General features: G+C 48.4%; 2 protein-coding genes across 4 annotated transcripts in view; both read left to right on the top strand.

Annotated features, from left to right (window-relative positions):
* Positions 1–25,109, top strand: part of LOC119955764 (RLA class II histocompatibility antigen, DP alpha-1 chain-like) — a 182,545-nt gene that overhangs the window by 23,027 nt on the left and 134,409 nt on the right. The gene's annotated exons all lie outside the window — the stretch shown is intronic.
* Positions 214–23,958, top strand: LOC119955761 (class II histocompatibility antigen, B-L beta chain-like). Of its 3 annotated transcripts, none has more exons than XM_038782293.1 (6): positions 214–424; positions 3,205–3,477; positions 7,695–7,976; positions 20,297–20,408; positions 20,523–20,597; positions 23,808–23,958. In XM_038782293.1, the coding sequence occupies exons 1-5, from the start codon at positions 361–363 to the stop codon at positions 20,557–20,559; spliced, it is 768 nt and encodes a 255-aa protein (XP_038638221.1). In that variant the 5' UTR covers positions 214–360; the 3' UTR covers positions 20,560–20,597; positions 23,808–23,958. The 3 variants fall into 3 exon arrangements, with proteins under 3 accessions (XP_038638221.1, XP_038638220.1, XP_038638222.1); XM_038782292.1 differs by having other exon boundaries at positions 23,803–23,958; XM_038782294.1 differs by having other exon boundaries at positions 23,746–23,958.

Genomic DNA, 25,109 nt, shown 5'->3' with positions numbered 1-25,109 from the left:
TGCTGCCCCCGATTTCAGCATCAAAAGGGATTCTCCGCCCGATCGTCGATTACGAAATCGGTGTCGGGGAACAGAGAAGCCCGCACATTGTTTGTTGCTTCGGTAAATGCATTTAAACTGTTTCCTGAAAAGCTGGTTCAACTGCTGAACTGGTGCCAAGTAACAGATTAATGAGGCTTGTAAAGAAATCTGTTGAAATGACAGGTTGTGAAATGAGCCTCTGATGATGAGACTGGGTGGTGAGATTGAGTTACATTCTTGAATCACAGCGCAGTTACATCGATCAATGTGCCGAGTTACACTCAGTCTCCATTCACATTGATTGAGAGATCCTGGAGAAACAGACGGTAATTTCTCAACATGGAACTCTGGAGCTGCCTAATAATCATCTCCTCACTGACAGCAGTAACGAGAGCAGAGATTGGTGAGTGTATTGTGGGGACACACTGCGGAGGAGGGGAGTTTGGGACCTGAACTCTTGCTGTGGAGGTTGTGTTCCAGAATTGGTCTTGTAGTTTTCTATTCCAATCTCTGAGCTGCCACTTTCTTGAGCTGGGGAGCCCGAGTAAAATTACCCCAAGTAAGATCCAAACTAAATTAAGCTTTCGCCTTAGGAAGGATTTTGGATTCCAATTGAACCCTAACCAATGGAAGGAAAGTCAACATTCGGAGATCCTTCAAATTGTTGTAAATTTGAAAGAATCAAGTGGGTGGATGAAGAAATGGGAATGAAATGTTTTGTGTCTGTTTATATCTGACTGAATAGGAGCTACATAATTCAGCATTGTAGGGTGAGTCTCATGATTCTGACCTTCAGAGTTAATGGGTTGGATTCTCCGGTTGGCATTCGGCGATCAGCCAGAGAATCACAGTTCCCGACCAAATCGAGTACAACGGCGTTTTTGTGATGCTCTTCCCCCTCCAAAGTGGCATACTCGGAAAATATGGCGTGTGACAGTCTCAGGACATTGCCTGAGGCCCGCCCCCGATGCTCCGCCCCTAACCGGCCGAATTCCTGCCGGAGCCGGTCGCGTGTGGTTTAATCCATCGGGAATTGGCGTGGCGGCTGCGGACTCAGTTCAGCACTGCCGCAGTTGGGGGAGGGCCGATCCGTGGGCAGGGTGGACATTACCAGGGCTGGGGGCACTGTGGTGGGTGATCTGGAGAACGCGAGCCAGCCAAAGGGGGTGGGAGTATTTTGCGGGCCGGGTCCGCAATCGGCCGCCGCCATGTGCATGCGCGGCCACAGACCTGGCAATTCTCTGTGCTGTATTGGCAGCTAGAGCTGGGTACTCTACGTTGCCGACATGCTGGCCTCTGGCCAACGGAGGATCGGTGGCCATTTTACAACATTGTTTCCGTCGTAAAACCCCATTCTTCCCACATCTGCGTGGGGACATATCCTCAAAATCGGAGAATCCAGCCCAATGTTTCTGAATTTAGTAAAACTACCAGCAAAGAATACCAGCTGTTATTTCAAAATTTTGTTCCAATCTAATGATTTGAAAATAGTTCTTTGTTCAGAATCAGACTTGCTGTATGTAGAATATTTCTGTCTCTCTGATCTGGAGCGTAATTTGTACGATGCTGTTTCCCTCATTCACGGGTTGTAGATTTAAGATGTGCACCCTGACTGAGGTCCATAACTGACAGTCAGATAGAATTCTTCCATTTCGAGACTAAGTGCGGTGGCGGGCAGTTCCAGCAGTGCCTGACCCACTGGCCACAATAGCAGGACACTGCACCAGGTTCTGAATCTGGAAAATCATTAATTATGCACAAGTACATTTCTCTCTCAGTGATCTGGTGGGCCAACAGTTGATTCATCCACCCGCCATTAGTCAGTGGGTTTGAAGAACCTGGCGCCATATTTAAAAACCAGCCCAACACACTTATATCACACTCTAGCCCACTTACCCACCAAACCATGCAGGAAGTCAACAACCTAGAGGGAAACAAGGTTGCTGGTTGAGGCTAGCAACCTCAAGAAGAAGTCTGTTCCTCAATTCAACCACCATTTCAACCCCCTCCAACCCCCAGCCTAACAGCTGTGAAGGGCCCATGCCCCACCTGAACTTGGAATCTTCATCCTGACCCTTCCAGTAAATAGTGTGCTATCCCTTTGATCCCCTTGTTTGTGAGCTGTTCAAGCAGGCTTGGCAGGGTCCAGTTTCTCATTCTCAGTCTTCCCTTTGCCTTTCATCTTAATCCACCTCCTTGCCTCTCTGTGCACCATGATGAGCTTTTATCCTTTTCCGCAACTCCCTTGCACAGCCCTACTTCCACATTTCTCCCTTTGATTTTGTTAGGCCACAGCTCCCTCCCACTCCCTGGCCTCACCTTATATGGTAGCGTGCGTCCCACAGCACAGTGCTGTCCAGATCGACACAGGTGTGTGGCATCAGGGTCAAGAAGACCCCGGTATTCCTCAACCCCAGGCACAACAGCGATCTGACTGGGAGGGTCCATGGGTCTATCAGCATGTTGTTGTCTATGACGATTAGTTCAGCATGGAGATGTAGGCAGGGACTGGTTTGCCCTGGCAGAGGTGTACAGCATACCAGGAGCAGAACAGCACTCTGACAGAAAGTTGGTTCACTTACCCCAAATTCTCTGGCCTTTTGCACACAACTCATTAGTAATCAGGTTTGATGTCAGTGTAATTTCTTGTTGGCTTGACGCAAGTTTGAAAGGCCTGACAAGATGCTGATGGCCAGCTGTTTTAATGAGAATGCGGTCTGCAAATGAATGCAAATTTTACGCCTGTGGGTTGCCAACATTTTGCCTCACGTCAGATTCTCCACTCTGACCTACCACCAAACCCGCCGCAGGTAGGTTGGTAGAATTCCGCCCATTGAGGGGTTGCTGCACTATCAGAGTTGATAATATCAAACATGAATTTCAGGTGTCCACTTGTTCAGGCAAGTGCTAAAGATCCCATGGCACTAGTAGAAAAGAATCAGGGAGGTGTTCTGGTATCCTGGCCAACATTCCTCCTTCAAGCCACAAAACCACAAAATGGACGAATGGGTCATTCAGCTCACTTGTTGTTTGGGGATCGAATTGTGCACAAAATGTACATGTGTATAACTAGTAGTCACTGCCATTTAAATGAAGACTTTGGCCATGTTTTGGAGAGCATGATTAGGTGCAATATGAATATAAACATCTAACCTTATTTTGTGATTTGTCTGCTCTGTCTAGAATATGAATCTGTTGCTGCAAAGCTGTACTACAGCTACACACCGAATTCAAAAAGAAATGTTGACATCTTCAATATAAATTCCATTCCCTTTATGTTCTATGATTATGGAGCACAAAAGTTTGTTTTAAATGGGAATGTGACAGACGGGATAGCGGAACTGGGTCAAGAGGAAGTGACTTATTATACAGAGAGGGCTCGTGGGTTCAATGCTCGACTGCAAATCGTCACCGAAGAAATGATAAAGCTGACAAATGCTAAAACTATCATCAGCAGTAAGTCACTCATTTACAGTTTTAAAAATTTTTCTTGCAGTAACAGCAGAGGCAGCATGGCAGCATAGTGCGGCAGCACGGTAGCACAGTGGTTAGCATTGTGGCTTCACAGCGCCAGGGTCCCAGGTTTGATTCCCCGCTGGGTCACTGTCTGTGTAGAGTCTGCACGTTCTCCTCGTGTGTGCGTGGGTTTCCTCCGGGTGATCCGGTTTCCTCTCACAGTCCAAAGATGTGCAGGTCAGGTGCATATATTGGCCATGATAAATTGCCCTTAGTTTCCACAAAGATTAGGAGGGGTTATTGGGTTATGGGGATAGGGTGGAAGTGAGGGCTTAAGTGGGTCGGTGCGATCAATCGGCCGAATGGCCTCCTTCTGCACTGTATGTTCTATGTTCTATTCCATGGGTACTAAAGTTAAAGCACTTCCATTCAGTGGCTATTTATTTCCCAATCAACCTTGGCCATTTCATTCTTTTTTATTTAACATTATTTAAATTCAATACTCTAATTTCACACATACATACACCACTCTCAAATTCAATGTGAAAATCTATCAGATTGTGGACATTCTACATAGGATTCTTTACTATGAGATTTCTAACTAACCCTATCTGGATTGGATTGGATTGGAATGGATTTGTTTATTGTCACGTGTACCGAGGTACAGTGAAAAGTATTTTTCTGCAAGCAGCTCAATAGATCATTCAGTACATGGGAAGAAAAGGGAATTGAACAGAATTCAAGAAAATACATGAGAATACATAATAGGGCAACACAAGATATACAATGTAACTACATAAGCATTGGCATCGGATGAAGCAGACAGGGTGTAGTGTTAATGAGGACAGTCCATAAAAGGGTCATTTAGGAGTCTGGTGACAGTGGGGAAGAAGCTGTTTTTGAGTCTGTTCGTCCGTGTTCTCAGACTTCTGAATCTCCTGCCCGATGGAAGAAGTTGGAAAAGTGAGTAAGCCGGGTGGGAGGGATCCTTGATTATGCTGCCTGCTTTCCCCCGGCAGCGGGAGGTGTAGATAGAATCAATGGATGGGAGGCAGGTTCGTGTGATGGACTGGGCGGTATTCACGACTCTCTGAAGTTCCTTGCGGTCCTGGGCCGAGCAGTTGCCATACCAGGCTGTGATGCAGCCCGATAGGATGCTTTCTATGGTGCATCTGTAAAAGTTGGTAAGGGTTAATGTGGACATGCCAAATTTCCTTAGTTTCCTGAGGAAGTAAAGGCGCTGTTGTGCTTTCTTGGTGATAGCGTCGACATGAGTGGACCAGGATAGATTTTTGGTGATGTGCACCCCTAGGAATTTGAAACTGCTCACCATCTCTACCTCGGCTCCGTTGATGCTGACAGGGGTGTGTACAGTACTATGCTTCCTGAAGTCGATGAAAAGCTCTTTAGTTTTGCTGGCATTAAGGGAGAGATTGTTGTCGTATCTCATAGCTGATTTCCTGGTTAGTTCCATAACTTATTTCTTTTTCAGGAAACTGTCTTAAATTCATTCCCTGTACTTGCCCTCCACCCTACTTTTGTTGATTTGATTTGTACAGTCTACATGGAGATTAACGTCTTCCATGAGATTATCATCTGTTATTTTTGATTAATTTTCTACCCAACAATTTAATTAATGACAAGGGGGCTTGTAAACTACATCTACCAGTGTTTTCTGCCTATTATTATTTCCTATCTCCCTACTGTTTCTACTTCCTGCTTTTCTGAACCAAGATCCTTTCTCACTAATGTCCTTACTGTAATTTCTTTTTTTCAGGGCTATCGCCTCCTTTCCAATTTGCCTGCTTTTTCAAGTTCCACCTTCTCACCCCGCTTTTGCTGAAGAAGTGTCTTCTGAATCTCCGATTGGATGTCTTGGGGAGTGTTCTCATTCTGTTCTTCCCCGCAAGAGGAAATATTCTCTCTAAATCCACTCAATCAAAACCTTTCACAATTTCAAAGACCTCGATTAGAACCACAGAACAGGTATGATGCAGAGAGAGGCCATTCAGCCCATCATGTCTGCATCAGACAAAAAGAGAAAAAAAGAAACTAGCCGGTTATTTTAATCTCACTTGTCAGCACCCCTTAGCTTTCTCTTTTCAAGGGCAAAGAGACTCAGCCTGTCAATCCTTTCCTGATATGTACACACATGCATTTCTGGGACCACTTAATCTTCTCCGCACTTTCTGAGCATCGATCTCATTTTCATAATATGGCAATCAAAACACCATGCAGTCCCCTTTGTGTGGTCACTCCGAGGTTTGATCAAGATTTAGTATCACTTCGCGACTTTTCAATTCTATCCTTCTAGAAATAAAACCCAGTTCTTGGTTTGCTTTATTTTTATGGTCTTGCTCACCTGTGCTGTAATAATAATAATAATCGCTTATTGTCACAAGTAGGCTTCAGTTAAGTTACTGTGAAAAGCCCCTAGTCGCCACATTAGCGATTGGTATTTTGGTACTCAATGATCCCTTTGTTCCTCTACCTCACCTATATTTGTACTTTGCAAGTAATAACTGACCTCCCAGTTCATCATATCAAAATGTGAAACGAAAGAGAAAATGCTGGAAAATCTCAGCAGGTCTGGCAGCATCTGAAGGGAGAGAAAAGAGCTAACGTTTCAAGTCCGATGACTCTTTGTCAAAGCTGTCCGTGGTAATTTGCTTATATCAAAATGTGATTCTTACATTTATCTTTGTTGAACTCCATTTATCAATTATTTGCCCACTCTACAAGTTTATTGATGTCCTCCTGTAATTTGTTGCTATCCTCCACAGTATTGACTATCCCACCGCAATTTGAGAGTAGCACAGTAGCACAGTGGTTAGCATTGTGGCTTCACAGCGCCAGGGTCCCAGCTTCGATTCCCGGTTTGGGTCACAGTCTGTGTGGAGTCTGCACGTTCTCCCCGTGCCTGCGTGGGTTTCCTCCGGGTGCTCCAGTTTCCTCCCACAGGCCAATGATGTGCAGGTTAGGTAGTTTGGGCATGCTAAATTGCCCCTAGTGTCCAAAAACGTCAGGTGGGGTTACTGGGTTACGGGGATATGTTGGCAGCGTGCGTGCTCTTTCCAAGGACCAGTACAGACTCGATGGGCCAAATGGCCTCCTTCTGCACTGCAAATTCTATGATTCTGCGATTTGCAAATGTAATGTGATTTTGATTTCAAAGATTTAATCATGATTATAAATTGTGAACAGCAATGATCCCAGTACTGATTCTTGTGGAACATCAGCCACTTTCAATAACCACCCTTTACTCCCAATCTCTGCTTTTTTGAAACCAGTAATCAATCCATTCTGCCGCTTGTTGCCTGACTCCACATTCTCTGACCTTATTCATTTGTCTGTCATGGGCACTTTATTGAACGTCTTTCAGATTAGCCATGATCACATTGAATGATGGAGTGGGCTCAAGGGGCAGAATTTCCGACTCCTGCTCCTAGTTTTGAAAGTCCTGATGAATTACAGCTACTGCATTCCCATTGTCTACTCTCTCTGTGACCTCGGAAACGCAAGCAAGATTTTTCCTTTTGAAATCCAGATCATTCATTTCTATATTTCTCATTTCCAGGAGTTTTTTCTGTTCTCTTCTTTCGGAACGATACTGTTATTTTTCCGACCACTGATGTTAAACTGACTAATCTAGAGGACGGCATGGTGGCACCGTGGTTAGCACTGCTGGCTCACAACATTAGGGACCCAGGTTTGATTCCGGCCTTGGGTGACTGTCAGTGTGAAGTTGTATTTCTCTCCGTGTCTGCGTGGGTTTCCTCCAGGTTTCCCGGTTTCCTCGCACAGTCCAAAGATGTCGATTGCGAAGGGTGGAATAGGTGGATTGGCCATGCTAAATTGACCCTTAGTAGGGATGTGCAGGATAGGATGTGGGGATAGAGCAGGGTGGTCAGGGACTGGTCCTGGGTAAAGTGCTCTTTTGGAGGGTCGGTGCAAACTCAAATGGCCGAATTGCCTCCTTCTGCACTGTAGGAATTCTAGGATTCCCTGGAAATGTTCTGTCTCCATCCTTAAAAATAGGAATTACATTAGCTTTCCGCCAATTCTCTGGAAATATACCTATTTTTAACAAATGATTAAATATATGTAGTAATACGACTGCTGAATCTTCCCCAGACTCTTTTAAAATACATGTTATGTGCAAGTGTTACAGGAGTACATGTTGTTCTTACAGTTTTTTACTGTTATTTCTGTTATAGAAAAGCCCCTTGTACACATCTACACTAAGGAAAACTATGCCCCACATCAGTCGAACATCCTGTTTTGCTACGCAGAGAACTTCTACCCTTTTGAAATTGACATCACCTTCCTGATCAATGGGAGGCCTTTCCCTGGGCTGGTTAATTCATCACAATTAGTGGTTGAAGCGGACTGGACATTTAACATCTTAAAGTACATCAGGATCGATTCAGAGGATGGAGACACCTACAGCTGTCAAGTAAATCATATGAGTCTCGATGAACCAATGACTGTGTTAATGGGTATGTTAGATTTTAATTACTGTGGACTGCATTTGACAAGATTAAGACAGTGAGCAAAATTCTCTGGTCTCCGCATGGAGTGTTTTTCAGCAGCGGAAAACGGCCTACCATTGGCCGGCAGCAGGGTCTTCTGGTCCCGCCGCTGACAATGAGATGGATTTACCATTGATCCACCCTCTGGGTGGCATTGTGGTTGGCACTGCTGCCTCACAGCGCCAGGGATCTGGGTTCAATTCCGGCCTTGGATGATGTTGCTATATTTATTTGGTTCTAAGTATGGCGGTCAATATGGTTACCTTCCTTAATCCTAATTATGTTTGCTTTAGAGTCGCCAGATATCTCTTGATACCGCCACAAGGTTCAAAACCGAATATTGATCAAAGAGCCAATACACCAGTTAGTTAGTTCAAAGTCAATACTATTTATTTACACACACAGTAATATCTACGCATGCACAAAATACTACAAACTATACTATCTCTAACGCTAACGCCTATACTTAGCTTCGGGTGCCCACTCAGTCAGAGGAACAATGGCCGTTGTTCGGATCTGAGGCTGTTGGGTGCGAAGGTGTAACAGGAGAACAGCTAAGGTCGTCCGTCTGATGGTGAGCGTTGACCTTGGACTTACTGCTTCTGGTGCAGCTGGTGGACGGGTCTCTCCGCTTCGAGAGCCGAGTCCAAGAGAGCGATTCTCTCTCGAGGGCTCCTTATACCCGAAGGGGCTTTGTGCGCTTTTGGGCGGGCATTGAACTTGGCCTCAATTAATTGGGCCATATCTTGATCACTCTTATTGATCTTGACCAATAAAGGGGTGGGTGCCCTGATGGCTGGGCATGTCCTAGGTGACCGTTGGCCTGGCTTTGTTTACGCTTTCGGTTTGGGGAACTGGCTCCGGGGTGAGTGGAGCTAGATCGGTTGCTTGAGTGTCTTTCCTTTGTTCCCGGAGATGGGCCATCAATATGTTAATTGCCTTACAGTTTCAGTCTTGTCTGGGAGCTGTTTCTTCAATACGCATACAGGCTCTGTGCCTGTTTGCTTTCTTAACATTGTCCATAGTTACTACAGTCATTGCGAGCATCCATTTTGTATTCTGGAAGTGGCCATCCCAGGTGGCTACAATGACTGCCTGTGTGGAGTCTGCACATTCTCCCCCTGTCTGCTTGGGTTTCATCCGGGTGCTCCAGTTTCCTCTCTCAGTCCAAAAATGTGCAGGTTAGTGTATTGGCCATGATGAAAAAAATTGCCCCTTAGTATCCAGAGATTTACAGGTTAGGTGGGGTTTCAGAGGATCGGTGCAGACTTGATGGGCTGAATGGCTTCTTTCTGTACTGTAGGGTTCTATGTCCCTGGGAAACCTGCGGCGGGATAAGCCATTGGCAGAATCAGAAAATCCTACTGCCGTGAATAGCCGGAGGATCTCACCCAGTTTCTGAAAAGGAAAATGTGCACACATTACACCTTTTTCAAATGGAGGAAACAGCCATTCCCTGAGGGCAATGCCTTGACCAATCTGAGTCAACCTGCCTGGTTTGAATATAAACAAAGCTAGGCAGTTAACTGTGCCATGTTGCATTCTTCATGGCAATGCCTCCTCCAATCAGAGTCCACTTGTCAACCAATCAGCACTCTGACTGGTAAGTAGTTTTTCTTTTAATTTGTCTATTTATTTATTTATTTTTCTTTTGACTTTTGGAATTGTAGTTGTATAAGTTAACCTAAGGTTTAAGATATGGCAGGAGATCCGAGTCATGCTCCTCGTGTGCGATGTGGGAGCTCAGGGACACGTCCACTGACCCTTGCTCCTTCGCGTGCAAGAAGTGTGGCCAGCTGCAGCTCCTGTTAGACCGCTTGGCAGCTCTAGAGCTGTGGATGGGCTCACTTTGGAGCATCCGCGATGCTGAGGAGGTCGTGGATAGCACATTCGCTGAGTTGGTCACACTGCAGGTGAAAATTACTGAGGGGGGTAGAAAATGGGTGACCAAAAGACAGAGCAAGAGTAGGAAGGCAGTGCAGGTGTCTCCTGAGGTCATCTCCCTGCAAAACAGATATACCGCTTTGGATAATGTTGAGGGAGATGGCTTACCAGGGGAAGGCAGCAGCAGCCAGGTTCATGGTACCATGGCTGGGTCTGCTGCACAGCAGGGCAGGAAGAAGAATGGCAGGGCTATAGTGATAGGGGACTCGATCTTAAGGGGAATAGACAGGCGGTTCTGCGGATGCAATCGAGACTCCAGGATGGTATGTTGCCTCCTTGGTGCAAGGGTCAAGGATGTCTCGGAGCAGCTGCAGGACATTCTGGGGGGGAGGTTGGGGAGGGGGGGGGGGAGGGGAAGGTGAACAGCCAGCTGTCATGGTGAATATAGGCACCAATAATATAGTTTTAAAAACAGGATGAGGTCCTACAAGCTGAATTCAGGGAGTTAGGAGTTAAACTAAAAAGTAGGACCTCAAAGGTAGTAACCTCAGGATTGCTAACGGTGCCACGAGCTAGTCAGAGTAGGAATGTCAGGATAGATAGGATGAATGCGTGGCTCGAGAGATGGTGCAAGAGGGAGGGATTCAAATTCCTGGGGCATTGGAACCGGTTCTGGGGGAGGTGGGACCAGTACAAACCAGACAGTCCGCACCTGGGCAGAACTGGAACTGATGTCCTAGGGGGGGGGGGGGGGTGTTTGCTAGTGCTGTTGGGGAGGGTTTAAACTAATGTGGCAGTTGGATGGGAACTGATGCACGAAGTCGGAGGGTAGTAAAACGGGGCAAGAAACAAAAAGCAGTCAGGGGGAAAGTGTAAAGCAAAGTCATAGTCAAAAATCAAAAAGGGCCACAGTATAGGGTACAGTGACTGAAGAGAGTGTGAAAAGGGAGGTGGTCAATGCAGGATTGAGGGTGTTGTACCTTAATGCGCGCAGTATACGGAACAAGGTAAATGAGCTTGTTGCGGACATTGAAATTGGACAGAACGATGTTGTGGGCATCACAGAGACGTGGCTGAAAGGGGATCAGGGCTGAGATCTAAATATCCAAGGTTATATGTCCTATCGAAAGGACAGGCAGATGGGTAAAGGGGGCGGTGTTGCACTGTTAGTAAGGAATGAAGTTAAATCGATAGCAAGGAGCAATATAAGATCAGAAGGCACAGAATCTCTGTGGGTAGAGTTGAGGAATCACACAGATAAAAAGACCCTGATGGGAGTTATGTACAGGCCCTCCCACAGCCATTCCCTCCAATTTCCCACTAACCATAATATAGCTCCCCTCTGGGTCTGCCTCTATATTCCCCCACCTCGAATGCCACTCGCTTATTGACCAGGATTGCCACCCCCCTCGTTTTAAGTCTAACCCCGAATGGAACACATGCCCAACCCATCCCTTCCTTAACCTAATCTGATCCCCCACCTTCAGATGCGTCTCCTGTAACATGGCCATATCCGCCTTCAGTTGCCTCAAGTGCGCGTACAATCGAGCCCTTTTGACTGGCCCATTCAGTCCCCGAACATTCCACGTGACCAGCCTGGTCGGGGGGGCACCCTGCCCCCCCCTCCCTTGCCGATCGACCATAACCACTCCTAGGCCAGTCTGCGGCCCATGCCCTGCACCTCCCATGGCCTGCCCTCGGGCAACTACCATCATAAACCCTCCTCCTCCACCTTGAAAGTCCCCTCCCCAGACTTCCGGTTGTGGCCATGCTTGACTAGGTCGCGCGTTCGGCAGCTCCCACCAAGAACGGACTTTTGGGCCCTTTTGAGGAGCCCCAGCGGCACTTGTACGATGGTTCCCAGTGTGGGAAGGTGATAGTAAGGTTCCCCCAGCACTGTATGGAGTGGACCAGGAGTGGAGTGATCAAAAAAGTGGTTTTGGAGCAGCGGAGAGAGCGGGAGAGGAAAAGCAAGATGGCGGCATGTGGAGATCAAGCAGCGTGGGCGCAGTGGTCGCAGGAGCAGCAGAAGTTCCTCAAAAACTGCTTTGCGGAGCTGAGAGCAGAAATGCTGGCGCCAATGAAGGCGTTGATAGAAAAGCTGGTGGAGACCCAGAAGGCCCAAGGGGCAGCGATTCGAGAGGTGCGGCAGAAGGCCTCAGAGAACGAGGACGAGATTTTGGGCCTGGCAGTGAAAGTGGAAGCGCACAAGGCGCTACACAAGAAGTGGCAGAAGAAGTTTGAGGATCTGGAAAACAGGTTGAGGAGGAAGAATCTTCAGATTCTGGGTCTCCCTGAAGGAGTGAAGGGGTCTGACGCTGGGACATATGTAGTTACAATGCTCAACATGCTGATGGGCGCGGGAGCTTTCCCGAGGCCCCTGGAGCTGGATGGGGCTCATCGAGTCCTGGCAAGGAGGCCCAAAGTCAACCAGCCACCAAGGACTGTAGTGGTGAGATTCCACCACTTTATGGACAGGGAGTGTGTCCTGAGATGGGCGAAGAAATAACAGAGCAGCAGGTGGGAGAATTCTGAGATGCTTATCTACCAGGGCTGGAGTGCGGAGGTGGCCAAGAAGAGGGCTGGTTTTAATCGGGCCAAGGCAGTTCTTCATCGGAAGGGGGTGAAGTTTGGAATGCTGCAGCCAGCACGATTGTGGGGCACGTTTCAGGACCGTCACCATTATTTTGAGACGCCAGATGAGGCGTGGACCTTTATTCAAACTGAAAAGTTAGACTCGAACTTAGGGTTTGTTGTGAGGGGGTGTTTACTATATTGAGGGGGTGTTCTTTTTCTGGTTTTGGGTTGGGAAGAGGGGACATGGGAAGGGGTGAGTGGATCTGATGTGGGGGCTGTGTGAGAGTGTGGGCGCCGGTACTGTAGGGGCAGGTCACCACTGATGGAGGGGGGGGTTGGAGGCCCGGGGTCATGGAGCTGGGCCGAGGTCGCAGAAAAGGGAGCTGCGCCATTGGGGACGGGGCCGGCTCGGAGGAGAAACGCAGGCTTTTTCCCGCGTTAAGGAAGAGTGGGGCGGGGCCTGGGGGAAGGGAGGTGCTGGAGAAGAGCGCATAGTGATCGGCAGGGATTCCCACACTGGGGGGGTTGTTAGAATGGCGGGAGAAGCTGGGGTCAGCAGGAGTCAGCTGATGGTGGTCTGGCTGGGGGGGGGGGGGGGGGGGGGGGGGGGTTGAAACTGGGTTGCTGCTGTATTGCCCAAAGGGGAGCTGGAGGTAGAAGAGGGAATCGGGGCGGGGGTCTGCCGCCTGGGGGACTGGAGGGTGCGGGAAGCGCGGGCACGTGGCTGGCCTAAAAAAGGGGATGGCTAGTCGGCGAGTAGCCCCTGATCCGGCTGATAACGTGGAATGTGAGAGGCCTGAATGGGCCGGTCAAGAGGGCCCGGGTGTTCGCGCACTTAAAGGGACTGAAGGCAGACGTAGTCATGCTTCAGGAGATACACTGGAAGGTGGCAGATCAGGTCAGGCAGAGAAAAGGATGGGTAGGGCAGGCCTTTCACTCGGGACTGGATGCGAAGAACAGAGGGGTTGCGATATTGGTGGGGAAGTGGGTGACGTTTGAGGCGATGAATATTGTGGCGGATAATGGAGGTCGATACGTGGTGGTGAGTGGTAGGCTATAGGGGACACGGGTGGAACTGGTGAACTTTTATGCCCGAATTGGGATGATGTTGGATTTATGAAACGTATGTTGAGTCGGATTCCGGATCTGGAGAGAGGGAGCTTGATAATGGAGGGGGACGACAACACGGTGTTGGACCCAGCACTGGACCGTTCCAGGTCCAGGACGGGTAAGAGGCCGGCTGCAGCCAAGGTTCCCAGGGGGTTTATGGACCAGATGGGGGGAGTGGATCCGTGGAGGTTTGCCAGGCCGGTGGCCAGAGAATTTTCTTTTTTCTCCCACGTCCATAAAGCCTATTCCCGGATAGATTTCTTTATAATGAGCAGGGCATTAATCCCGAAAGTGGAGGGAACGGAATATTTGGCTATAGCCATCTCGGACCACGCTCCACATTGGGTGGAGCTGGAGTTGGCAAAGAGAGGGACCAGCGCCCGTTATGGCGCCTCGATGTGGGACTGTTGGCAGATGTTGACTGTTGCCAGGAGGATCTGGGGGTGTATTCAAAGATACATAGAGGCCAACGATAATGGGGTGGTGCAGGTGGGGTAGTTTGGGAGGCTTTGAAGGTGTGGTTCGAGGAGAGCTAATTTCCATTAGGGCCCATAGGGAAAAGAGAGAGAGGTGGGAGAGGGAGAGATTGGTGGGGGAGATATTAAGGGTGAACAGGAGCTATGCAGGGGCCCCCGGGAAGGGGCTGCTTAGGGAGCGACAAAACCTCCAAATAGAATTTGATCTATTGACCACGGGAAAAGCAGAGGCGCAGTGGGGGAAAATGCAGGGGGTGGTATATGAGTATGGGGAGAAGGTGAGCCGGATGCTGGCACATCAGCTTTGTAAGAGGGATGCAGCGAGGGAAATTGGTGGAATTAGAGATAGAATGGGGAATACGGTGCAGAGTGCGGTGAAAATAAGCGAGGTATTTAGGGACTTCTATGGGGATCTGTATAGGTCTGAGCCCCCGGAGGGGGGGGAGGGGATGCGGCGATTCTTGGATCAACTGAGGTTCCCGAGGGTGGAGGAGGAGCAGGTGGCTGGTTTGGGGGCGCCGATTGGGCTGGAGGAGCTAGTTAAGGGATTGGGAAGCATACAGGCGGGGAAGGCTCCGGGACCGGATGGGTTCCCGGTTAAATTTTACAGAAAGTATGTGGACCTGCTGGGCTCGTTGCTGGTGAGAACTTTTAATGAGGCGAGGGAGGACGGGACCTTGCCCCCAACAATGTCCCGGGCACAGATCTGGCTGATTTTGAAGCGGGACAAGGATCCATTGCAATGTGGATTGTATAGGCCAATTTCGCTCCTCAATGTAGATGCTAAGTTACTGGCAAAGGTTCTGGCTATGAGGATTGAGGACTGTGTCCCAGGAGTGATCCATGAGGATTTGCGAAGGGCAGGTAGTTAAACACGAATGTGAAGAGGCTCTTAAATGTGATCATGATGCCCTCGGTGGAGGGGGAAGCGGAGGTAGTGGTGGCCATGGACGGGGAGAAGGCCTTTGACCGGGTGGAGTGGGAGTATCTCTGGGAAGTGCTTAGGAGGTTTGGGATCGGGGAAGGGTTCATAAGGTGGGTCAGGCTGTTATATGGGGCCCCAGTGGCGAGTGTGGCGGAGGACGGAGTACTTTAGGTTGTACCACAGGACAAGGCAGGCGTGTCCCTTGTCCCCCTTGTTGTTTGCACTGGCAATTGAGCCACTGGCCATGGCATGGAGGGAGTCTAGGAACTGGAGGGGATTGGTCCAGGGGGGAGGAACACCGGGTGTTGTTATATGCTGATGACCTGATGTTATATGTTGCAGACCCAGTGGAGGGGATGGTGGAGGTTATGCTGATCCTTGGGGAGTTTGGGGATTTGTCGGGTTATAAGCTCAACGTGGGGAAGAGTGAGCTCTTTGTGGTGCATGCGGGGGACTAGGGAAGGGGGTTAGATGAGCTACTGCTGAAGAGGGCGGAGAGGAGCTTTCGATACGGGGATTCAGGTAGCTAGGAGCTGGGGGAGCCCTACATAAGCTCAATTTGGCACGGTTGGTGGAACAGATGGAGGAGGATTTCAAGGGATGGGATATGCTGCCACTCTCCCTGGCGGGTAGGGTGTAGTCGGTCAAGATGACGGTCCTCCAGTGACTGCCCATCCTAATCCCCAAGGCTTGTTTTAAACGGGTAAGCAGGAGCATTATGGAATTCGTATGGGCGAATATGACCCCAAGGGTGAAGAGGGTGTTTTTGGAGCGTAGCAAGGACAGAGGGGGGCTGGCGCTGCCAAATCTATGTGGCTATTACTGGGCAGCTAATGTGACGATGATCCGTAAATGGGTAATGGAGGGAGAGGGGGGGGGGGGGGGGGGGGGGGGGGGAGAGAGAAGGGGGGGGGAGGTGAGGGGGGGGGGGGGTGCGGAAGACTCTAGAGGCTTGTGTGGGTACAAGTCTGGGGGAGATGGTGACGGCACCGTTGCCGCTCCCACCGACAAGGTACACCACGAGTCCGGTGGTGGCGGCGACTCTGAAGATCTGGAGGCAGTGGAAGCGACATAGGGGCGAGGTGGGGGCCTCGGTCTGGTCCCCGATACGAGAGAACCACAGGTTTGTTCCGGGTAGGATGGATGGGGGGTCTCTGAGCTGGCATCGGACAGGGATTAAAAGAATGGGGAATCTATTCATTGATGAAACTTTTGTGACCCTAGGGGCGCTAGAGGGGAAATTTGGATTACCTCCCGGGAATGCTTTTAGCTACATGCAAGTGAGGGCATTTGTGAGACGGAGGTGAGGGAATTTTTGCTGCTTCCAGCACGAAGGATTCAGGACAGGGTGATTTTGGGCGTATGGTTTGGAGAAGGCAAGGTCTCGGCGATGTATCAGGAACTGCAGGAAGTGGAGGAGGCCCCGGTGGAGAAGTTAAAGGACAAGTGAGAGGAGGAGCTCGGGGAGGAGCTGGATGAGGATCTGTGGGCTGATGCCCTGAGTAGGGTTAATTCCTCCTCCTCTTGTGCCAGGCTCTGCCTAATACAGTTTAAAGTTGTTCATAGGGCGCATATGATGGGGGCGAGGACAGGTGTGTGAGGTGCTCGGGGAGCCCAGCGAATCACGCCCATCACGCACCTATGGAGTGGTTGGTTTTTCTTTTTTGTTTGGATTAGAGTGCGGCGTTTTCCTTACTGGCGTGTTTATTTGTTAAGTGGGGGTTATTGTATTTTGTTGGAAATCCCATGTATAATTTTTGCTTGTTTTGCGCTTTATTCCTTTTTCTGTTTGGAGTGTTTTGTTGAAAATTGTTGAAAATTTGAATAAAAATTTTAAAAGTCCCCTCCCCAACATCAGTCTAATCTCCCCCACCCAACCCCCCCACTCCGACTCCCATCTCCCCCCCCCCCACACAAACACACATCGGTCTTCAGCTCACAGGACCAGCTACTTACACTGAGGTCATCAGCCTCTTCAGTGGAGGATCTCCGCCTTCCACCACCCCTTGTCCCTGCTGAAAGAGGCCACCAACCTCCACCCACCCTAGACTTGACTGCCACCATGCCTCCTCACTTTTCTCCCCACCTGGTCAGGTTGGGCCCCGGGCTAGGAACCAGTTCAGCACACCAGACACACATTATGCTGTTAAAACTACACCCTGCGCCTTGCCGAGCCTGTTGAATTACTTCGGGGCAGCAAACATCGCAATATTTAGGAAATGGGCAGTGGAGGAGGGGTGGGTCTGGGGGCAGGTGGAGGCAGTGTTATGCAGGGGGAACAGTTTGAGGGCACTGTTGTTGGTGCCTTGTCCATTCTCGCCAGTCCGATACTCCGTGAGCCCGTTGGTGGTATCAGTTTTGAGGGTTTGGAACCAGTGGAGGCAACACTTCAGACTGGAAGGCAAATCTCTGTGGCATCGATATGTGACAAGTATAGGTTTGCACTGGCGGGGCTAGATGTCAGGTTCTGAAGGTGGCTGGAGGTGGGGATAAAGTACTTCAGAGATTTGTTTGTGGGAGGAAATTTTGCAGGCCTGGAGAAGCTTGAGGAGATGTATCAGTTGCTTAAGGGAGAAAGGTTTAGGTAACTGCAGGTGAGAGACTTTGGTAGAAAAGAGGCGCCGTACTTTCCGGAGCTTCCATCTCGGTTGCTATTGTCCGAGGATGACATCGGGGAGGGGAAAGTGGCGGATATACATGAAGAGCTGATGGGTAGGGAGAGTGCTCCTGTGGTCAGTAGCAAGTGGAAGAGTTGGGGGTGGACTTGTGGGCCATGAAGTGGGAAACCCTGTGGAGGGTAATTGCTTCCTCGTCATGTGTGAAGTTAAAGTCTCATCCAATCTAAGGTGGTGCACAGAGCCCACATGACGGTCTCGAGGATGAATGGCTTCTTTTAGGGGTGGAGAATAGGTGTGGGCAGTGTGTAAGGGGTCCAAAGAATCACGTGCATATGTTTTGGATGTGTCCGAGGTTGAGGGGGTTTTGGAAGGGGTTTTTAGATGTAGTGTCAAAATTCTGGGAGTAGGGTTGGCTCTGAGTCCAGAGGTGGCGATATTCGGAGTGTCGGAAGAGAAGCCAATGTTTTGGCCTTTGCCTCCGTGATAGCGCGGAGACGGAATTTGTTGAGTTGGCGGGACATTGAGCCGCCAAAGGTGAGGATGTGGGTGAGTGACCTGGCTGAATTTCTGCACCTGGAAATAGTTAAATTCGCCATACTTGAAGTGAAAAAGGGGTCACCCTGAGGTGAAAGCTGTTTATTGACTTCTTCAACGTGAATTGAAACGGCTCTCCAGGCTTGCACAATTTCCTGTGGTGTTTATGGTAGTTTTGTTTTGTTTGGGGGGTTGGGGGGGGGAAGAAAAAGAAAGGTAGGCTTGGGGTGATAGGGGCATTGAGGGTTGGAGGGTGGAGGAGGGGACGGGGAAGGTGGGTTGTTAGTTTTGTTACCTGTTGCTGAGGTTTGGCTTTTGTATTTTTGTATTTATCGTATGTATGAAAAATGTGAAAAATGTCCAATAAAAATATATATTTTTAAATCACCATGCGTTGTGGGGGGGGGGGGGGGGGGGGGTCCCAAATTCTGAGTTCCCCATTTCTACTTCTTTTATTACGCTTCTTATTATATTTTGATATACTACAGAGTATATGTGTTACTCAAACCTTGGTTGCTGATGAGGTCTTCTGAATCTCGATGAAGAAGACTCGAACTCATCCAGTAGTAACAAAAGATTTATTGGGTAACTATAACAATAATTGCATGAGTTCTTTACTTTAACATTGATACTAGTGATAAGGTTAACTAGATCTTAATACAGTAACTATGCTTATCTACACTAACCATCTGAGCTAATCTTATACACTCCTGCACTGGTCACAGTACATCCGAAAGAAAGAGAGAGAGAGAGGCACAATGTGGTTGCTTTTATACCCCTGTTGGCCCAGCCCTCTCGTGATCATCTGGTGCTACTGATTACACATTAACCCCTTATGTACATGCACATAGAGATCACTACACTACTGACTCTATACAACTACCTGCACATCAGGAAAGGATAAAAAAACACCACCCCGGGCCCCCTGCCCTGCCTCAACAGCTAGGTCAGTGTGCCAGTTTGTTGCATTTTTGAAATGCTGATCTCTGACTCAGAAGGTTGGGAGTTCATGTCAGTGGCATGGCAGCACAGTGGTTAGCACTGTTGCTTTACAGCACCAATGTCCTTGATTCGATTCCCTCTTGGGTCACTGTCTGTGCGGAGTCTGCACATTCTCCCCATGTCTGCGTTGGTTTCCTCTGGGTGCTCTGATTTCCTCCCACAAGTCCCGAAAGACACGCTTGTTAGGTGAATTGGACATTCTGAATTCTCCCCGTGTACCCAAACAGGCACTGGAATGTGGCGGCTAAGGGCTTTTCACAGTAATTTCTTTGAAGTGTTAATGTAACCTCCTTGTGACAATAATAAAGATTATTATTATCTCTCAGCAGTGGGGTGCTGAGGCAGCACTACACTACTGAAGCTTGCATCCTTTAACTGAGCCAGTACGTCAAGGTCCTGCTGTTAAATATTGTAAAATACTTCAGAAAGTTTTCCAGGCATCCTGGTGAACTATCTTCCCACAACCAACACCGTCAAGAACACTCTCACAGATCACTTAACCCATCCCTGCTTCTAGAGTACAAAATGGCTGCTGCTTTTTACAATCACCTCAATTAAAAAGATTCACTACCTACTAAATCCTCTCGGATCATCCTGAGGCACTGTACCAATCTGATGATCACCGTGTGGTTGCTGCAAGACAACAGCCTCCCGACATTAAACGTATCCATAGAACATAGAACAGTACAGCACAGAACAGGCCCTTCGGCCCTCGATGTTGTGCCGAGCAATGATCACCCTACTCAAACCCACATATCCACCCTATACCCGTAACCCAACAACCCCCCCCCCTTTGACCTTACCTTTTAGGACACTACGGGCAATTTAGCATGGCCAATCCACCTAACCTGCACATCTTTGGACTGTGGGAGGAAACCGGAGCACCCGGAGGAAACCCACGCACACACGGGGAGGACGTGCAGACTCCGCACAGACAGTGACCCAGCCGGGAATCGAACCTGGGACCCTGGAGCTGTGAAGCATTTATGCTAACCACCATGCTACCGTGCTGCCCCAAGCCATGCCCAGGTTCTTCCTATGGGATGTACTCCATGGCAAGCATCCGGTTCAGTTTGAGGGACTACCAGAGAAAGAGAGAATTCTGATGATCAGTGAACATAAACAAAGATTTAACCTGCTGTTCTTTGACATTTTAAACAGATCAGTCAGATCCACAGCTCCACATTGGGACCATTGTCTGTGCTGTTGGAGTTATTGTTGGTGCTCTTGGGTTGATGGTAGGTCTGTACCTGGTTACAAAGCTGTGCAGCAGGTGAGTTTCTTCTCTTTGTTGTGACTGATTCTGTTCCCACATTCACCAAATGCTTTAGTTTCTGTTGGGATTTATAAAGTGACAGCTTCAACATGTTTATCAATTCATTTACAGACAGGGGAAACCTTGTTCCAGTCAGTTCTGCAAATAATAATTTTATGATCAAGGATGGAAATATCACCTATTAAGGTTTGTATCATTAAACCTGCTGATAATCACTTTTCAACTGATGTGTCTCTGTCAGTCAGACACAGCAGTCACATAACCACAGTACACATGTCCTCGAGCAGTGTAAGGCACTGAGATCATTAGACTTTGATTGGGACAAATCCTGGGCATAAAACATGGATTTAAATTATGAAGATTAACCTGGGAAAGGAACAGATCCAATTCACAGCTTTGCAGAGACTTCAACAATATTCATCAATTCGATTCAGAGACAAAATAGGCAGATGAAGGAATTAGGTTTACCATAATTTACAGCATTATCTTGAACTTTACTTTGTATCTAACCTCGTGGGCAGCACGGTAGCACAGTGGTTAGCACTGTGGCTTCACAGTGCCAGGGTCCCAGGTTCGATTCCCCGCTGGGTTACTGTCTGTGCGGAGTCTGCACGTTCTCCCCATGTCTGCGTGGGTTTCCTCCGGGTGCTCCGGTTTCCTCCCACAGACCAAAGACACAAAGATATCACGGTGCATTGGCCATGATAAATTGCCCTTAGTGACTAAAAAGGTTAGGAGGGGTTATTGAGTTACGGGGATAGGGTGGAAGTAATGGCTCAAGTGGGTCGGTGCAGCCTCGATGGGCCGAATGGCTCCCTTCTGCACTATGTTCTATGTACACTGTCCCCATCAAACACTCCCAGGACAGGTACAGCACGGTGTTAGATACAGAGTAAAGCTCCCCCTACACTGGCCCCATCAAACACTCCCAGGACATGTACAGCACAGGGTTAGATACAGAGTAAAGCTCCCTCTACACTGTACCCATCAAACACTTGCAGGACAGGTACAGCACGGGGTTAGATACAGAGTAAAGCTCCCTCTACACTGTCCCCATCAAACACTCCCAGGACAGGTACAGCACGGGGTTAGATACAGAGTAAAGTTCCCTCTGCACTGTCCCCATCAAACACTCCCAGGACAGGTACAGCACGGGGTTAGATACAGAGTAAAGTTCCCTCTACACTGTCCCCATCAAACACTCCCAGGACAGGTACAGCACGGGGTTAAATACAGAGTATAGCTCCCTCTACACTGTCCCCATCAAACACTCCCAGGACAGATACAGCACGGGGTTAGATACAGTGTAAAGCTCCCGCTACACTGTCCCCATCAAACACTCCCAGGACAGGTACAGCACAGGGTTAGATACAGAGTAAAGCTCCCTCTACACTGTCCCCATCAAACACTCCCAGGACAGGTACAGCATGGGGTTAGATACAGAGTAAAGCTCCCTCTACACTGTCCCCATCAAACACTCCCAGGACAGGTACAACACGGGGTTAGATACAGAGTAAAGCTCCCTCTACACTGTCTCCATCAAACCCTCCCAGGACAGGTACAGCACGGGGTTAGGTACAGAGTAAAGCTCCCTCTACACTGTCCTCATCAAACACTCCCAGGACAGATACAGCACGGGGTTAGATACAGAGTAAAGCTCCCTCTACACTGTCCCGTTCTGCACTGTATCTAACCCCGTGCTGTACCTGTCCTGGGTGTGTTTGATGGGGACAGTGTAGAGGGAGCTTTACTCTGTATCTAACCCCGTTCTGTACCTGTCCTGGGAGTGTTTGATGGGGACAGTGTAGAGGGAGCTTTACTCTGTATCTAACCCCGTGCTGTACCTGTCCTGGGAGTGTTTGATGGGGACAGTGTTGAGGGAGATTTACTCTATATCTAACCCCGTGCTGTACCTGTCCTGGGAGTGTTTGATGGGGGACAGTGTAGAGCAGGGGTGGGCAAACTTTTCCGTGCAAGGGCCACATTCAGAAATTCACAATTCACAAAGGGCCGCATAGTATATTAAGTAAAATAATTACTTCACCCGGTTATGATTCTGGGCGCCTCATATAGAACATAGAACAGTACAGCACAGAACAGGCCCTTCAGCCCTCGACGTTTTTTTTTAATGACTTGGTGGGCCGCAGAAATACCTTTGGCGGGCCGCATGCGGCCCGCGGGCCGTAGTTTGCCCACCCCTGGTGTAGAGGGAGCTTTACTCTGTATCTAACCCTGTGCTGTACCTGTCCTGGGAGTGTTTGATGGGGACAGTGTGGAGGGAGCTTTACTCTGTATCTAACCCTGTGCTGTACCTGTCCTGGGAGGGTTTGATGGGGACAGTGAAGAGGGAGCTTTACTCTGTATCTAACCCCGTGCTGTACCTGTCCTGGGAGTGTTGAGGGAGCTTTCCTCTGTATCTAACCACGTGCCGCAATAATAAGAATAATATTAACAATCTTTATTCGTGTCACAAGTTAGCAATGAAGTTACTGTGAAAATCCCATCGTCTCCGCACTCCGGCGCCAGTTCAGGTACACAGAGGGAGAATTCAGAATGTCCAATTCACCTAACAAGCACTTCTTTGGGGGGAAACCGGAGTACCCGGAGGAAACCGACGCAGACCCAGGGAGTTCGTGCAGACTCCATATAGACAGTGACCCAAGTGGGAATTGAACCCGGGACCCTGGCGCTGTGAAGCAACAATGCTAACCACTGTGCTTCAGTTTGATGGGGACAGTATAGAGGGAGATTTACTCTGTATGTAACCCCATGCTGTACCTGTCCTGGGAGTGTTTGATGGGGACAGTGTAGAGGAGCATTACTCTGTATCTAACCCTGTGCTGTACCTGTCCTGGGAGTGTTTGATGGGGACAGTGTAGACGGAACTTTACTCTGTATCTAACCCCGTGCTGTACCTGTCCTGGGAGTGTTTGATGGGGACAGTGAAGAGGGAGCTTTACTCTGTATCTAACCCTGTGCTGTACCTGTCCTGGGAGTGTTTGATGGGGACAGTGAAGAGGGAGCTTTACTCTGTATCTAACCCTGTGCTGTACCTGTCCTGGGAGTGTTTGATGGGGACAGTGAAGAGGGAGCTTTACTCTGTATCTAACCCTGTGCTGTACCTGTCCTGGGAGTGTTTGATGGGGACAGTGAAGAGGGAGCTTTACTCTGTATCTAACCCCATGCTGTATCTGTCCTGGGAGTGTTTGATGGGGACAGTGTAGAGGGAGCTTTACTCTGTATCTAACCGCGTGCTGTATCTGTGCTGAGAGTGTTTGATTCCAAGAAGTAGCATGAACAACAAACACTGACCATCTTTGAAATTCTTTTGCAGCAGTTTTAATATCAATATATTTGATACAATGAATACTTCTCCCGTCTTTTGCTCTAGATTAGACCTTGTTGAGTGAAGGGAGAAGCAGCCGTCTTCACCTGACAGAATGTCATGTCAAATATTAATCAAGCTTCATTAATTGTTCAAGGAGTGTTTGTATATTATAGTCAATGTAAAGGGACTGTGGAAATCTATTAAAAATGATCAACAAACTGAATTGTATCATGTTTCTGATTTCCTGGGCAATGTGATATATCTGTTGAGATAGCTAATGGTGAAATGTGTTAATTACACAAAGACCTACCTCTCTAACCACCTCATTCAACCTCTCTACTTCTCCGTGTTACACTGATTGTCGCACAAGGGGAAGTTTCATCATGAATTAAATCATCTGTTTCTGTTGGTGTTGGTGACGTTCTACCAGGGAGTCCCTCCTCTTCCTCCGACAGTCACAACATCTTTAACATTCGCCTGAAAAAGTTAATGTCTCATTGGGTGAACAGCAGTTCACCTCCTCAAAGTGTCATCTGGATTTGAAACGTTACCCCTTTTTTCTCCCTACAGATGCTGCCAGACCTGCTGAGATTTTACAGCATCTTCTTTTTGGTTTCAGATTCCAGCATCTGCAGTAATTTTCTTTTATTTAGTTCACCTCCTCAGTGTGACACAGAAGGGGAAACTATGCACCGCTCCTGCAGTGTCTCTCAGCAGCGACAGTGCTAGCAGAGACCCAGGCTGTTAGTCCAGTGGTCACAGTCTCACACACAGATCAGAAGGTCATTATATCCAAACACCATGACTTAAACAAGTAATCATAGAATCATAGAATCTATGGCACGGAGACAGGTCCTTCAATCCAAACTGGTCCATGCCAACCAAAATCCCATTTAAACTAACCCCATTTGCCTGCATTTGGCCCACATCCCTCTAAACTTTACCTATCCATGTATCTGTCCAAATGCTTTTTAAATGTGGTCAATGTCCCTGCCTCAACCACTTTCCTCCGGCAGCTCATTCCACATACCAACCACCTCCGTGTAAAAAAAGTTGCTCTTCAGGTTCTCATTAATTCTTTCCCTTCTTAATCAATGTAAAGGGACTGTGGAAATCTATTAAAAAGATTCATGATCTCATAGTTAGGGATCCTCTTGGAAGGAGCGATCACAATATGGTGGAATTTAAAATACAGATGGAGGGTGAGAAAGTAAAATCAAATACTAGTGTTTTGTGTTTAAACAAAGGAGATTACAAGGGGATGAGAGAAGAACTATCTAAGGTAGACTGGGAGCAAAGACTTTATGGTGGAACAGTTGAGGAACAGTGGAGAACCTTCCAAGCGATTTTTCACAGTGCTCAGCAAAGGT

Source organism: Scyliorhinus canicula, chromosome 21 (assembly GCF_902713615.1).
Source record: "Scyliorhinus canicula chromosome 21, sScyCan1.1, whole genome shotgun sequence".
In the NCBI taxonomy this organism is placed as follows: domain Eukaryota; kingdom Metazoa; phylum Chordata; class Chondrichthyes; order Carcharhiniformes; family Scyliorhinidae; genus Scyliorhinus; species Scyliorhinus canicula.
Note: the sequence above shows the minus strand (reverse complement) of the source record. Positions and strands in the feature narration are given on the sequence as shown.

What these genes read in the sequence shown, in the direction of transcription:
- LOC119955761 (XM_038782293.1), top strand. Translation starts at nt 361, where the DNA reads ATGGAACTCTGGAGCTGCCTAATAATCATCTCCTCACTGACAGCAGTA. An exon ending in TGCTAAAACTATCATCAGCA is followed by an intron (nt 3,478 to 7,694) that starts GTAAGTCACTCA and finishes TTTCTGTTATAG; the next exon opens with AAAAGCCCCTTGTACACATC. An exon ending in GTTACAAAGCTGTGCAGCAG is followed by an intron (nt 20,409 to 20,522) that starts GTGAGTTTCTTC and finishes ATTCATTTACAG; the next exon opens with ACAGGGGAAACCTTGTTCCA.